This window comes from Plecotus auritus (assembly GCF_963455305.1).
Source record: "Plecotus auritus genome assembly, chromosome: 6".
In the NCBI taxonomy this organism is placed as follows: Eukaryota; Metazoa; Chordata; class Mammalia; order Chiroptera; family Vespertilionidae; genus Plecotus; species Plecotus auritus.
The window spans coordinates 83837969-83850109 of record NC_137773.1 but is presented as its reverse complement, the minus strand read 5'-3'; the positions used below and the strand labels follow the sequence as shown (position 1 = coordinate 83850109).

Sequence of the window (12141 nt, the reverse complement as noted above, 5' to 3'; positions counted from 1 at the left end):
TCCCACGTGGGAGGGGGAGAGAGTCCCCTAAATCTGCTTCTTAAGCCTACAAAAAGGGCATCAGCAGTGAGGACGCTCAGGGAGGGACAGTCTCCTGTAGGAAATCGTGTCCCGCAGATGGCCAAGGCTCAATCTGAGCGGGATTCAGCACCAAGTGCCCCTGGACAGCTCTGGAAGCCAAACCCTGCCGGAACCGTTCTATTGAGGTTGTAGTTTCCCACCGGAGCTGCCCGGGGCTGTACCTACCGCTTTAGAGGAAACTACTTTTCCGCGTTGGTAGGAGAGGCGGAGTCTCAGGATGAATGGCAGACATTGCAGCCAATTAATGGGATGTCTAGGCCCGCGGTGCTTGGGAAGGCCAATAGGCAGGGGCGTAGGCGGGGCGTGAACTGCTCCTCGCCGACCCGGGCCTCCACCCGGGGCGCCACTGTAGGGTCTAGAGTGGACCGCGCTACGTTTGAGCGGCGGGAGGCACTGGCGGGCGGGCCTTACGGAGGTATGTGTGGGCCGGGGCGGGCCGGGGCCGGGGCCGGGCCGGGGTCGGGCCGCGGCCTGGGGGCGGGGCCGGGGCCTGTAGGAAACTGTCCAGCCCGTTAACCCAGGCCCGGCAAGGCGTCTGCCCTGGCTTCACCTTTATCGGCGAGATCTATGTGATTTGCGGTGGTTCCACCTGCAGAGCGTGAGTTGTCCCCTCTGGGGACATGTGAGCCTCGTCCTCCGCGGGGCGCCTGGTGCCTCGCGGGGCATACTGAAGGCGCTCAATACGTGTTAAATAAATGAATGAATCGTCCGGTTCTCCGCTCAGCCCTTACTTTGAGAGCGTCGAGGCCACCCTCACCCCCACTCCACAGACTGGGTCATAGGGACTCCTAGCAGATATTTATTGGCCGCCTACTGTGTACCTGGCTTTGGGCTGGGGAAAACAGAGTCGCTGTCCCCACAGATGTCGCAGGCGAGGGCCAGTGCGGACATTCCAGAACTTAAATTATGTAGTTCTCTGTAGCACATAAAATGCCAGAAAAATGTCAGGCAGTGGGATGGGAGAGACCGCCAACTGGTGGCATCTGAGCTGAGACCTGAAGAGCTCACTGAAGTGGGGGTTTGGGCAGTGAGAACTGGGAGGTTGGGCGAAAACGTGAGGACAGGGGAGCAGCCAAAGGTCCCTCATACTGACGGTGACATTTTCAGGTCCAGAGGGAAAACTGCTCCACGTTGGCTCATTGAGTCATGTAAAGAAGGCCACATGCTTCAGCACATCCATTTGTTCAGCCAGCCGTTACTGAATCTCTGTTGTGCACCAGGCCTCTGGGTAGGTACAGGGGATACAGTTTAGGGTGGAAGTCGGCCAGGGGAGGCCCTTCTCTGGGGTCCTGGAAGTAGTGACTTGAAAGACAAGATGTCATTGGAAGGTCATAGAGAGAAATGTTCCAGCCTGAGAGTACACCCCACGCAAAGGCCCTGAGACAAGAATGGACTTGGCACATAATAGAGACCACAAAGGCCAGAGTGAGTGTGGTGAAGCAGGAGCTGATAGCCTGGAGCCTCAGGGTAAAGCATTGGGATTTTGCGTGAGGTCTGTGGGGAACCAATGGAACAACACCATCTGATAGAACGTTCTGCCAACAATGGAAACATTCTCTGTGCTGTCCAATATGGTGTCTATTAGACTCGCATGATTACTGAGCACCTGAAATACAGGTAGTTCAGCTGAGGGGCTGAATTTTACATTTTCTTTACTTTTAACGTAAACAGACACATGTGGCTAGTGATTGCTGTATTGGACATCGCAACCATGGATAAGTTTATGCAGGAGGCAGGGATGTGTGCCAGGCCTGGAGTGGGGTGAAGTATGAGGGGGAGGAAGGCAGGATGGGCTTGGTCACTAGATCTGGTCAGATAATCCAATAGCTGATGTGATTGTCCCTGGTGTTTACAGTGACTGGACTGAGGCATGAGCCCCTGGTAGCACATCGTGGGACGGGAGTGTGCATCCACACATGGTTTGGCCCTGCAGTGACCATAGCAGCCCAGGCTGTCACCATGGTGAAGCTGTTAGTGGTCAAAATTCTTTGCATGGTGGGCGTGTTCTTCTTTATGCTGCTGGGTTCCCTGCTCCCTGTGAAGATCATCGAGACAGATTTTGAGAAGGCCCACCGCTCGAAAAAGATCCTCTCGCTCTGCAACACCTTTGGAGGTGGGGTCTTTCTGGCCACCTGCTTCAATGCCTTACTGCCTGCTGTGAGGGAAAAGGTAAGAGCTCCCTGGATGGTCTCAGCCATACAATGCCAAGGGTCTCTGATGCTTTTTCAGCTCTGACCCTGAATTTGGTGGGAGCCTTTACACCAAAGGGTGATGGAAAGTAGAAAATGAATTTGCTGTGTGACCATGAGTTGGTTGCTTTTCTTTTCTGAGCCTTCCCTGGTAAACATGGGGTTTAAACTAGACCTGGGGCTCCTAACCGGTGGGCTCATTCGTTGTTACTTAACCAGACCATCTATCCCTGGGAGCATACACTTTGTACTGAAGCTGGCAGTTGTGGCCTCTCTTCAACTCTTGTATTAGTCAGCTACTGCTGCGGAACAAATGATAACAAATGTAGCATCTTAAAACAACACACATTTATTATCTCACAGTTTCTGTGGGTCAAGGTTTGGACACTGCTTAGCTGGGTCATCTGCTCCAGGTTCTCAGGAGGCAACGATCGAGGTGTCTACTGGGCTGTGGTCTCATCTCAGGGTTCAACTAGGGATGGGTCAATTTCTAAGCTAATGTAGTTGTAAGGTGTGTTGTCAGACTCAAGGCCTAGTTTCTTCCTGACTGCTGTCTGAGAGCTGCCCTCAGTCCCTTGTCCCGTGGGCCTCCCCAACATGGCTTCTTGCTTCATCCTCAAGTTGCAACCTGTGCCTGGATTTCTGACATTCAGATCTGTGAGATGATGCTTTTGTGTTACTTTATGCTACTAAACTTATGTTCCTTCATTACACAGCACAGGATAGTCATACAGTTGGCATAGATGTGGTTAAATTAGAGTCTTGTCTGACGGCTTCTGCACCCTCAGTACCACTTTCAGAATTGCCCCCATTTCTTGCATTCCCACTGTATCACCCCTTCTCATCCTCCTACTTCACATCTGGCCTACTGTAATGGCCTTACTCTTCTCTATCCCCCTTCAGTGCACCTGGCCCTTTCAGGGTCCTCCAGAAACCACTCCTGTGCTGCATCCCTGCCCACAGACTTCCACGCCTCATCAGCTCAGGTCCCTCCCAGCCCTCACCTAGTCGTGCCACAGGAAGAACAGTGCCACAAGCTGTGGCTTTTGTGTGTCTGTCTTGTCTTTTCCAATCCATGTTTATCCCTCTGGATGTAGTTTGTGTTTGTCATGAGCTGGTCTTTCCCCCAGTGAGGCACATGCAGGCCTCCATGAGACATTTAGCAAATGAATGAAATGGCTTCTCAACAGAACTATAGCCTTCTGCTGCAGTAGGGGTTCCCATCCAGGGGTCACTCTGCTCACAAGGAATATGGGGCCATGTCTAGGCACATTTATGATTGTCATGACTGGAGGTACTCCTGGCTTCAAGTGAATGGTCGTCAAGGATGCTGCTTATCACCCCACAGTGCCCATGATGACCCCCACAGAGAATGGCCCTGCCCCAATGTCAACACCTCCCCCAACAAGTTATGACAACCAAAATATCTCCAGACATTGCGCTTCTCCCTTGAGAGCAGGATCGGCCCAGTTGAGAAGTCTGTGTGTGTGTGAATGTGCATGTACAATCACAGGTTGTAATGAAGGTTGTGAGGGAAAGAAGAGATTGGGGCAGTAAGCAGAGACTGGGGTACCTGGTTTAGATAAAGTACTTGGAAATTATATGTAAGCCAAGACCCAAAGCATGAGCCTCCATTAGCTGTGAGTAAAACTGAAGGAGGAACATTTTGGACAGAGCTGGAAAGAGCTCAGTGTGTGCAAGCATCCTTACAAATGCAGGGAAAATTAACCTGTGCTTCGAGGGGTCCACAGCCCACTTTGCTGGACAGTGTCTAAAACTGCATTATCCAGTGTGGCAGCTGCTTGGCATGCCTGGATAGTCAAGTTTCAGTGAGTTACAATGAAGTACAATTCAATATGTTAGTCCTCAGCTGCGCCAGCCATGTTTTAAGTCCTCACACATAGCTAGTGGCTCCCATATTAGACAGCACAGATAGAAAGTGTATCTAGAACATTCTATTGAATGGTGCTGACTCAAGGGATCTGATGGGTGTCTGAATGTGCTGGCAAGCCTTTATCCAGGAAGTTGGAGTAATGGGAAGACCCTGGAAACAGAGCCCCACCTGGATTATATGGAAGCAAACCCCATGCAGGTATTGGGGCCAGAAAGGCTGGTTTATATCACAGAAGTGGAGGCCGGAATTCCTAGATCAAGGTGTCAGCAGGGCTGGGTCCTTCTGAAGCCCTGAGGGGGAATCTGTTCCATGCTTTCTCCCAACTTCTGATGGTGGCCGGCAATCCTTGGCTTCCGACACATCACCCCTTATCTCTGGCTGCGTCATCACATGGAGCATCTGCATGTGTGTCTGTCACCTCTGTCTCATAAGGATGCCTATCATTGGATTAAGAGCCTGCTCTAACTCAGAATGACCTCATCTCAAGATCTTATCTTATGTGTGAGTTTCTTGGAGTGGCAAAATAAAACACCACAGATGGGGTGGCTCAAACAACACTTATTCTATGCCAGGGCTGGGGGCTGGAAGATTGAACTCAAGGTGCTGGCAGGGCTGGGTCCTTCTCAGGCCTCCCTTTTCTGCCTCTCTGTGGTCCTGGTGTCTCTTCCTCTTCTTGGAAGGATGCCAGTTCTATTGGAGTAGGGCCCACCCAACAGCCTCATTTTAACTGAGTCACCTCTTTCAAGAGACTCTCTCCTAATATGGTTAGTTTTGAGGTACTAGGGGCTTAGAGATTTGAATATATGAATTTTTATTTTGGGGGAGGACACAATTCAGCCCTTAATACTTTACATATATCTACAAAGATCCATCTTCCAAATAAGGCCACATTCTGAGGTCCCAGGTTGATGTGTCTTTGGGGGCCACAATTCAGCTCTCTCCGGTGAGGCCTCATGACTCCTTTATTATAGGGTTTTTGTTTAATCCATCAAGGATGAGCCCATCACCCCCTCCCCTTTTACTTCTCATATGAATTGGGTATGTCTGTGCTTTGCTAATTGAACAGTGATGTCAGATGAGCCCTGTTGCATTGGGTCCCTGCCTCTGAACCCCTCTCACCTCTCTCTCCCTCCCCTGTTCCCTCTCTCACATCCTCCGCTCCAGCTCCAGAAAGTTCTGAGTCTTGGGCACATCACCACTGACTACCCACTGGCAGAGACCATTGTGATGTTAGGCTTCTTCATGACTGTCTTCCTGGAGCAGCTCATCCTGACCTTCCGCAAGGAGAAGCCGTCCTTCATCGACCTGGAGACCTTCAACGCTGGCTCAGATGCTGGCAGCGACTCAGAGTATGAGAGCCCCTTCATGGGGGCTGCGCGGGGCCACGCAATCTACATGGAGCCTCACACCCACAGCCACGGGCTGAATGTCCAAGAGCTGTCACACTCCAGCCCCCTCCGCCTCCTCAGCCTGGTCTTCGCTCTGTCGGCTCATTCCATCTTTGAGGGCCTGGCCCTGGGCCTACTGGAGGAGGGGGAGAAGGTAGTAAGTCTGTTCGTGGGTGTGGCCATCCACGAGACGCTGGTAGCTGTGGCCCTAGGCATCAACATGGCTCGGAGCTCCATGCCCCTGAGGGAAGCAGCCAAGCTGGCCATCACCGTGAGTGCCATGATCCCCCTGGGCATCAGTATTGGCCTGGGCATCGAGAGTGCCCAGGGAGTGCCCAGCAGTGTGGCCTCGGTGCTACTGCAGGGTCTGGTAGGTGGCACCTTTCTCTTTGTCACCTTCTTTGAGATCCTGGGGAAGGAACTGGAGGAGAAGAATGACCGCCTGCTCAAAGTCCTCTTCCTCGTGCTGGGCTACACCGTGCTGGCCGGCATGGTCTTCCTCAAGTGGTGAACATCCCATTGCTGTCATTATCTATCTTGGTCCCCCCATCCTGCTGGAGTTCTCAGAGAGCCCCCAGGTGGAAACAGGCTACATTCCCCAGCTCCCTCTCCCTGCATTGGGGAGCTCAGGCCCCCAGCCACTGCCTGCACACAGAGAGGCTACCCAAGACCAAGCTGCACCCTAGATTCTACACCCCCAGCCTCAGGGCAACCCTATTGTAAAATACTTCTCTTAAAGGTATTTACCAAAGCTGTGTGGCCATGTCAACCTGGGCGTGGGGATCTGGCAACTCACATGGGAGGCAGGGCAGGGCATCCACATGGGGTCAGACCAAGATCCTTCCCACACCACACACAAACTGTGGACCAGGACAGGAGCTGTTGGAGGCTCCCAGGCCTCTGTCCTCTGCCCCCACTGGCTCTGTTGCTAACAGAGGAGGCCACTAGCATGGAGTGTCTGTTCTGTGGTTAGATGGGGCAGCTCTGTGCCTCCTGCCACCCAAAGCTTTGCCACTACAGGGACAGGCAGGGTCCTGGGTGCCTCAGGACTACCGTCTCCTCTGCCTTCTGGTGCTGCCCTCCCCCACCCCCCCCATGGGAAGGTTGCCCTACTGGGAGTTGGGGCTGCTGGGCCAGGGTGAGTGTGTGGGTTCCCTGAAGGAACAGACCCATGAGATGTGCTGGCAGGGCCAGGCTGAGAGATGTGCGGGCAGGGCCAGGAGGCAGCTTGGCTATTGGTTCACAGTCCCATGTGTGCCCAGGGTCTCTGGAGTAAAATGGACTCTGCAGGTTGTGGGGCAGGGGCCAAAGACTTGGTTCCCCTCACCAGACACAAACAGAGGAAGCCAGTCCCAGGTGGTGCAAGAGAGCAGAGACTAACTGCCGAGTGCCTGGCTGGTACAAACCCTTGGTGCTATGGCAACCTCTCATTAGCCTCCATTGTTGTCCTGGCAACCTGGGGCATGCCTGGGGAGTGGGAATGGGACGAGCCTTCCCTGGGGGATTTGCTTGGCCTGGCCTGGAGGTGTGGTGGGAGGATGCTTGGGCCTGGTGACCTGGGCTAAGTTCTGCCCAGCCTCAGCTTCTCTCAGCTCTGTCACGGGCTGTTAGGGCCTGTTTGTTATACCTTCCTGCTTCCTGACTCAGCTGGGAGGCTCAGGGCCAAGGTGTGCGCCTTTCCGAAATCTCAAATTGCCTTCCTGTGTCCACCACTGCTAGGAAAAGCTGCAATAGGGCCATTTAAGTTCCCCAACAAGGACAGGTCCCTCTTCCCGTTGCCATGGACTCAGTGAAGCCCTGGTCATCACACTCGCCAGGTTGGGGACTCCAGGAGCATACTGTTGCTAATCCAAAGGTGGACGCCTCAGGGGCTGGCCTGCTGCTACCTGCTCAGCCCACTAGGCACAAGGTGCAAGAGGGCATGACCTTCACAACAGCCCTGGCCACAGCCTCTGTTACGAGAGTCTGGGAGAGCAGGGATGTGTGTTCCAGACCCTTCTCCCTCCCCCTCTCCCCACTTTTACTATATTGACTCCTACCCTGGTGCTGTCAACATATTGGGCCCATTTCTAGAAACTTCTATCTAAAACTTACCAGGGGCCCATCTCCCAACCCCACATGGTCTGGTCCTGATCTCAAGCCAGGAAAATGACCCTGTGCGTGTGGGAACATCATCCTCTGCAGCATCCTAAACCTGATGCTGTGGCTTCCACCTGCCCCACTTCACCCAGGAACTGGAAGGTTCCAGCAGGGTGGGTCACCATGGAGCCACCAGATTCTGGAGTCTGCCTTCAGCTGGGGGGATGGAACAGGGCAGGGGATAGGATAGAGGCATCAGGGCCTGACTTGGAGGTGTGCAAGGATGCTCCCTCATAGGGAGGCTCAGGGGCCCCTGTCCCCATGAATCCAGTGGGTAAGGGGCCCCAGCTTCATGTCCCTTACCCCATCACCAAAAGTGCACACAGCAGGGTCCCTGTCCTCCAAGCAGCTCCCATGCCCACAAGGGGAACCTCCAAGACCATGTTTCCCCTTACTCTGAACCAGCTTCCAGACTAGCAGGCCCAGGAAGGGCATTGCCACACCAACAAGGAGGGAAATCCCCAAGTGTCCTCTGCCCATCCTTCAGTTCGACATCACTGTCCCGGGTCCTGTCATCCTTGTCTCCCCAGCTTGCCTGTGCCTATCCTGCTGGGTTGTGGCCACTCCCAGATGCCCTCTCCCTAGGGTCCCACCAGTCATAGCAAATGTGCTTCTAGGCCCTGTGGTGACACTAAGGCCCTGAGATGTTTGGGGAGCAGGATTGTAGGAAAGGACATGGCCTGCCCCAGTAGCTCCTGAAGGCTACCCCTACTGCCTACAGTGGGGTCCAATGCCAGGAGCCACCATGAGTCAACCAGCTGCAGGGGGGGATGGTGTCTCTCAACCAGTGTGGGTCAGCTTTTCCCACTTTGGCCAAGGATCAGAACATCTCCACAGTGAGGTAGGAAGAGTGGTCGGCCCATCTGGCAGAGGCTAAAGAAAAAACATTCCTGAGGTCTACCTACCAATGGTGGCCAAATCCTTCCAGGGTCTTCTGAGGCCAGCTCAGCAGCTCCACCCCCACCAGCTCTGACAAGGGAGCACTGCCATGTGGTGGCAGGAGCTTAGGCTTGAATAAGACTGCAGGTCGGTTATCACCTGAGGCCCTGGACCAGCACTCAACACAAAACAGGACATTGGCCACAAAAGGCTTCATCCATTTCTGCGACTTTTGACATCAAGGAGACGTCACATGGCCCTGGGACGCAGATTCCTCCTCAGCGGTCTCAGTGAACTCTGGTTTTTAATCCAGGTGATTCTGCCCCCAGGGACTCGGGACCATGTCTGGGCACATTGGTCATCACAAAAGGATGCTGCTGGCATTGAGTGGGAGTGGGGGGTGGTGGGGGAGGGATGCTGCTCAGCACCCTACAGTGCCCAGTACAGCCCCACCCCAGAGAGTGAACCAGCCAAGGCCTTCCACAGTCTGCCCTGCATAGGGGCTCACAGCACAGGCGACAGCTGGATGGAGTCAACTGGGTTCCCCTGCTTGATCTGGAGACAAAAGAAGAAAATTAGAAGGCAGCATCTAGACCTCATGGATTAAATCAACCATAATAACAGTGTGTCGGGACTTCTGTTGTCTGCTGTTTGTGTTTCTTGTGGAGAAGTTATTATCACGGGGCGGAGAAGGGAGAGCACCAATTCATGGGCCTGTCTGCATCTTTAGGGCCCCCAAAGCAGGCAACAAACGGAATGGTGTTTCCCAGCACACAATACCTTCAGACCTGCTCTGGCCAGCAATAGGAGAGGGGCGTGCACCCCAGCTGCCCAGCCTGCGCCCTCTCTGAGCTAACTGCCAGCTTCAAGAAAGAGCCAGTGACCGACCAATCTGGCCTTCCCAGAACCACCTGTGGGTGGGGAAGTGACTGAGGCTCCCAAGGGCAGAGGGGAGCTGCTGTAGGGTGTGTGAGTGGTTCTGTGAAGACCCTAAAACCCTTCTCTGGGCTGTCAGGGTGCTTTGGCCAAATTGGATTGGAGCAGGGATATGCCCTCTGTCCCTGCCACCCTCCAGGCCTCCACAACTGCCTGGGCAAGAACAGCTGACCTGGCAGGCCTTGGTGTTCTGGCTGAGGGCTGAAGTGATTGCTGCATGCCTAGCCAGGCAGGAGAGAACCGGGTGTGGCAGGTGGGCAGTTCAGAGCCCTGGATTTTTGGGTGCATGGGAGACACTGCTGAGGTGCTGCGTTTTGAGAAAAGTACACAGCCACCACGGTTGACAGGTCCTCTCCGTTGAATGACCGGCTGAGCCCCTTGGGCCCCACAAGCTGGCTGCCTGAGCAGGGTCTTCCCCTCAACACTGGAGTGCCAAGTCATTCACTGTGGAGGGCTGTCTGAACATGGATATTGAGCAGCATCCCTGGACCCCACCCTCGTGGTGCCAGGAGCACCCCCAGTATGATAATCCAGGTGTCCCCAGACTGCCCAGTGTCCCCTGGAGACAGGATTGCCCTGGGAGAGATCCAGGGAAGGCAGCTCACATTCCAGGGAGGCAGACATGCTACATCAACATGCGATCAATATCGGGGAGCAATAAGAGGCCCAAAGACAAAAAAGCAAGGTGAAAGGAGGCGGGACAATTTTAGCAGTGTCAATTTTAGCAACCTGGTCAGGGAGGAAATCTGTGAGGGCTATGTGTGAGTCACAAGATGGAAACTTTTCCAGCAGGGGCCAGGCAGGTGGCTTTCATCAGGACCCAGCATCTTCCACCCTGGGTTGGGGTCCAGCTCCTGCAAATCCTGACCAGCAAAATTCAGGCTCATGGATGCCAGCCCATTCATTTTTCCAAACTGGTTTTTGGCAATCTCCTTATTTTAAAATGCTGACACCAAACTTAAAAACAAATGAAAACCTTGGTGGGCCAAACTGCATCTGTGAGAGGCCATTGTGAAGCTCAGCCTCTGCTTTGCCTGCATGATTGCATTAGTCCTGGAGTGCGAGAGCAGAGAGCAGAGAATTCGACCCAGCTGCCTCTCTCACACAGGCACCTATGCTGGGCTGGAGCGGAGGGGAAGGGTGGGAGTCAAGGGGTAAATGAGGTAGCATGGCCCCTGCCTGGAGCATTGAGGCAGGGAGAAGACCTATGGATTGCAAGGGCAAGAGAACTGGGGCTGTGTAGGTGGACGTCTGTCCCTTGCAGTTGAGAGGACTTCTGCAGGTCATGGACAACAGAAGGCCAGGTGCCCGACCCTGAGCCGGGACTCCAGAAAGCCAGAAGGCTGGGTTGTGGCTTCAGAGCCCAATGGAGTTGCAGCCTCAGTCCAGCCTCTTCTCAGATGGGCCACCTCCAGTGAGCCAATTGCCTTCTCTGCACCTCATGTACCAGAGGGGGCACAGCTGGTGACTCCCCCATACACATCTCTATGCTCACGGCCTATGTTGAAGGTGGCCACAGGGGAGGGGGTACTACCGTCCTAGTTTTGGTTGCTGGGGTGGGGATTGGCCTCTGTGCCCTAGGGAGAATGAGGAGGGGACTCTCGGGCCTGTTCTCCCTGGCTCTGGAGGCTGAAAGCCTGGCCTGAGAGCTATAAATAGCAACTGCAGAGTGGCACTGCTGCTGTGCCCACGATCCTGTGTATGAGTCAGCCTGTCCCAGCCTGGGATGACGCCTGCAGGAGCTAGAAATCGGCCGGAGGCCAGAGGCCCAGCCCAGCACCAGCCGGTCACTCAGGAGATGAAGGCAGGCAGGCCATTAGCGTGGTAGGGAGCTGGGCTGTTGTTTCAGCCCCTGTGTGCCCCGCAGCCCCATGTAGATCATCCCAATTGCTCCCAGCAACCCTAAGAGGCCAGACAGCAGTGATCCTCATTCACAGATGGGGAAGCTAAGGCTCAAAGGGGCACTTGGCTGGGACATGGTGATTCAGACCAGAAGTCAGCATCTGTCTGCCCATATCTGGCTGACAGCATCCTGAGATGAAGGGTGGGGCCAGTCCACCCTCTGAGGCACCCCACAGGGTGGAAGACAGGACAGAAGGGAGGTGTGCAGGGTTGGGAGGAGATGAGAAACTATGAGGACTTTATTCATAAAGAGACTTGAATGCCAGGCAGAGAAGCTGGACCTTGACATGGAGGCAAAGGGAGATAAGACCGGTGTTAGAGGAGGGGAGGCTCATGTTGAAGGCTGGGAGTTGAATGCCAGAATGGAAGAAGGCTGGTGAGTGATCCTGGGAAGCCAGAAAGGAAGCTGGTGAGACTGTCCAGGTAAGAGAGGCCTAAGGATGCAGTGGAGGGGCTGAGTCTGGAGAAAGGGGGCCCTTCAAGTCCAGAAGAGTCTGCCTGAGCCAGAGCCACAGAAACAGTGGGTCAGCAAGAATCAAGGAACCAAGAACCAGAGGGACTCTTCGGCTTCAGCTGACTATCTGCTCACACACCACATGATGGGGAGCTCACCACCTACCAAAGAGCCTCTTTCATCTTCCAACTGATCTGACCCCAGAAAGCCCCATCCTTGTGGGACCCTAGTGTCTGCCTCCCCATCAAGAGCCACCTTCCTTTAACAGGCTTGGTGCCT

General features: G+C 54.3%; 1 protein-coding gene across 2 annotated transcripts; it reads left to right on the top strand.

Annotated features, from left to right (window-relative positions):
- Positions 1 to 280: 280 nt before the first annotated feature.
- On the top strand, positions 281 to 9203 carry SLC39A3 (solute carrier family 39 member 3). 2 transcript variants are annotated; one of them, XM_080671753.1, is made up of 4 exons: positions 281 to 496; positions 1189 to 1309; positions 1937 to 2250; positions 5329 to 9203. In XM_080671753.1, exons 3-4 carry the CDS (start codon positions 2041 to 2043, stop codon positions 6061 to 6063), a joined length of 945 nt encoding a protein of 314 aa, XP_080527879.1. In that variant the 5' UTR covers positions 281 to 496; positions 1189 to 1309; positions 1937 to 2040; the 3' UTR covers positions 6064 to 9203. The 2 variants fall into 2 exon arrangements, with proteins under 2 accessions (XP_080527879.1, XP_080527880.1); XM_080671754.1 differs by lacking the exon at positions 1189 to 1309 and having other exon boundaries at positions 380 to 496.
- Positions 9204 to 12141: the final 2938 nt, after the last annotated feature.

Coding starts and splice junctions, on each gene's coding strand:
- SLC39A3 (XM_080671753.1), top strand. CDS start 2,041: ATGGTGAAGCTGTTAGTGGTCAAAATTCTTTGCATGGTGGGCGTGTTC. Junction 2,251..5,328: donor TGCCTGCTGTGAGGGAAAAG/GTAAGAGCTCCC, acceptor CCTCCGCTCCAG/CTCCAGAAAGTTCTGAGTCT.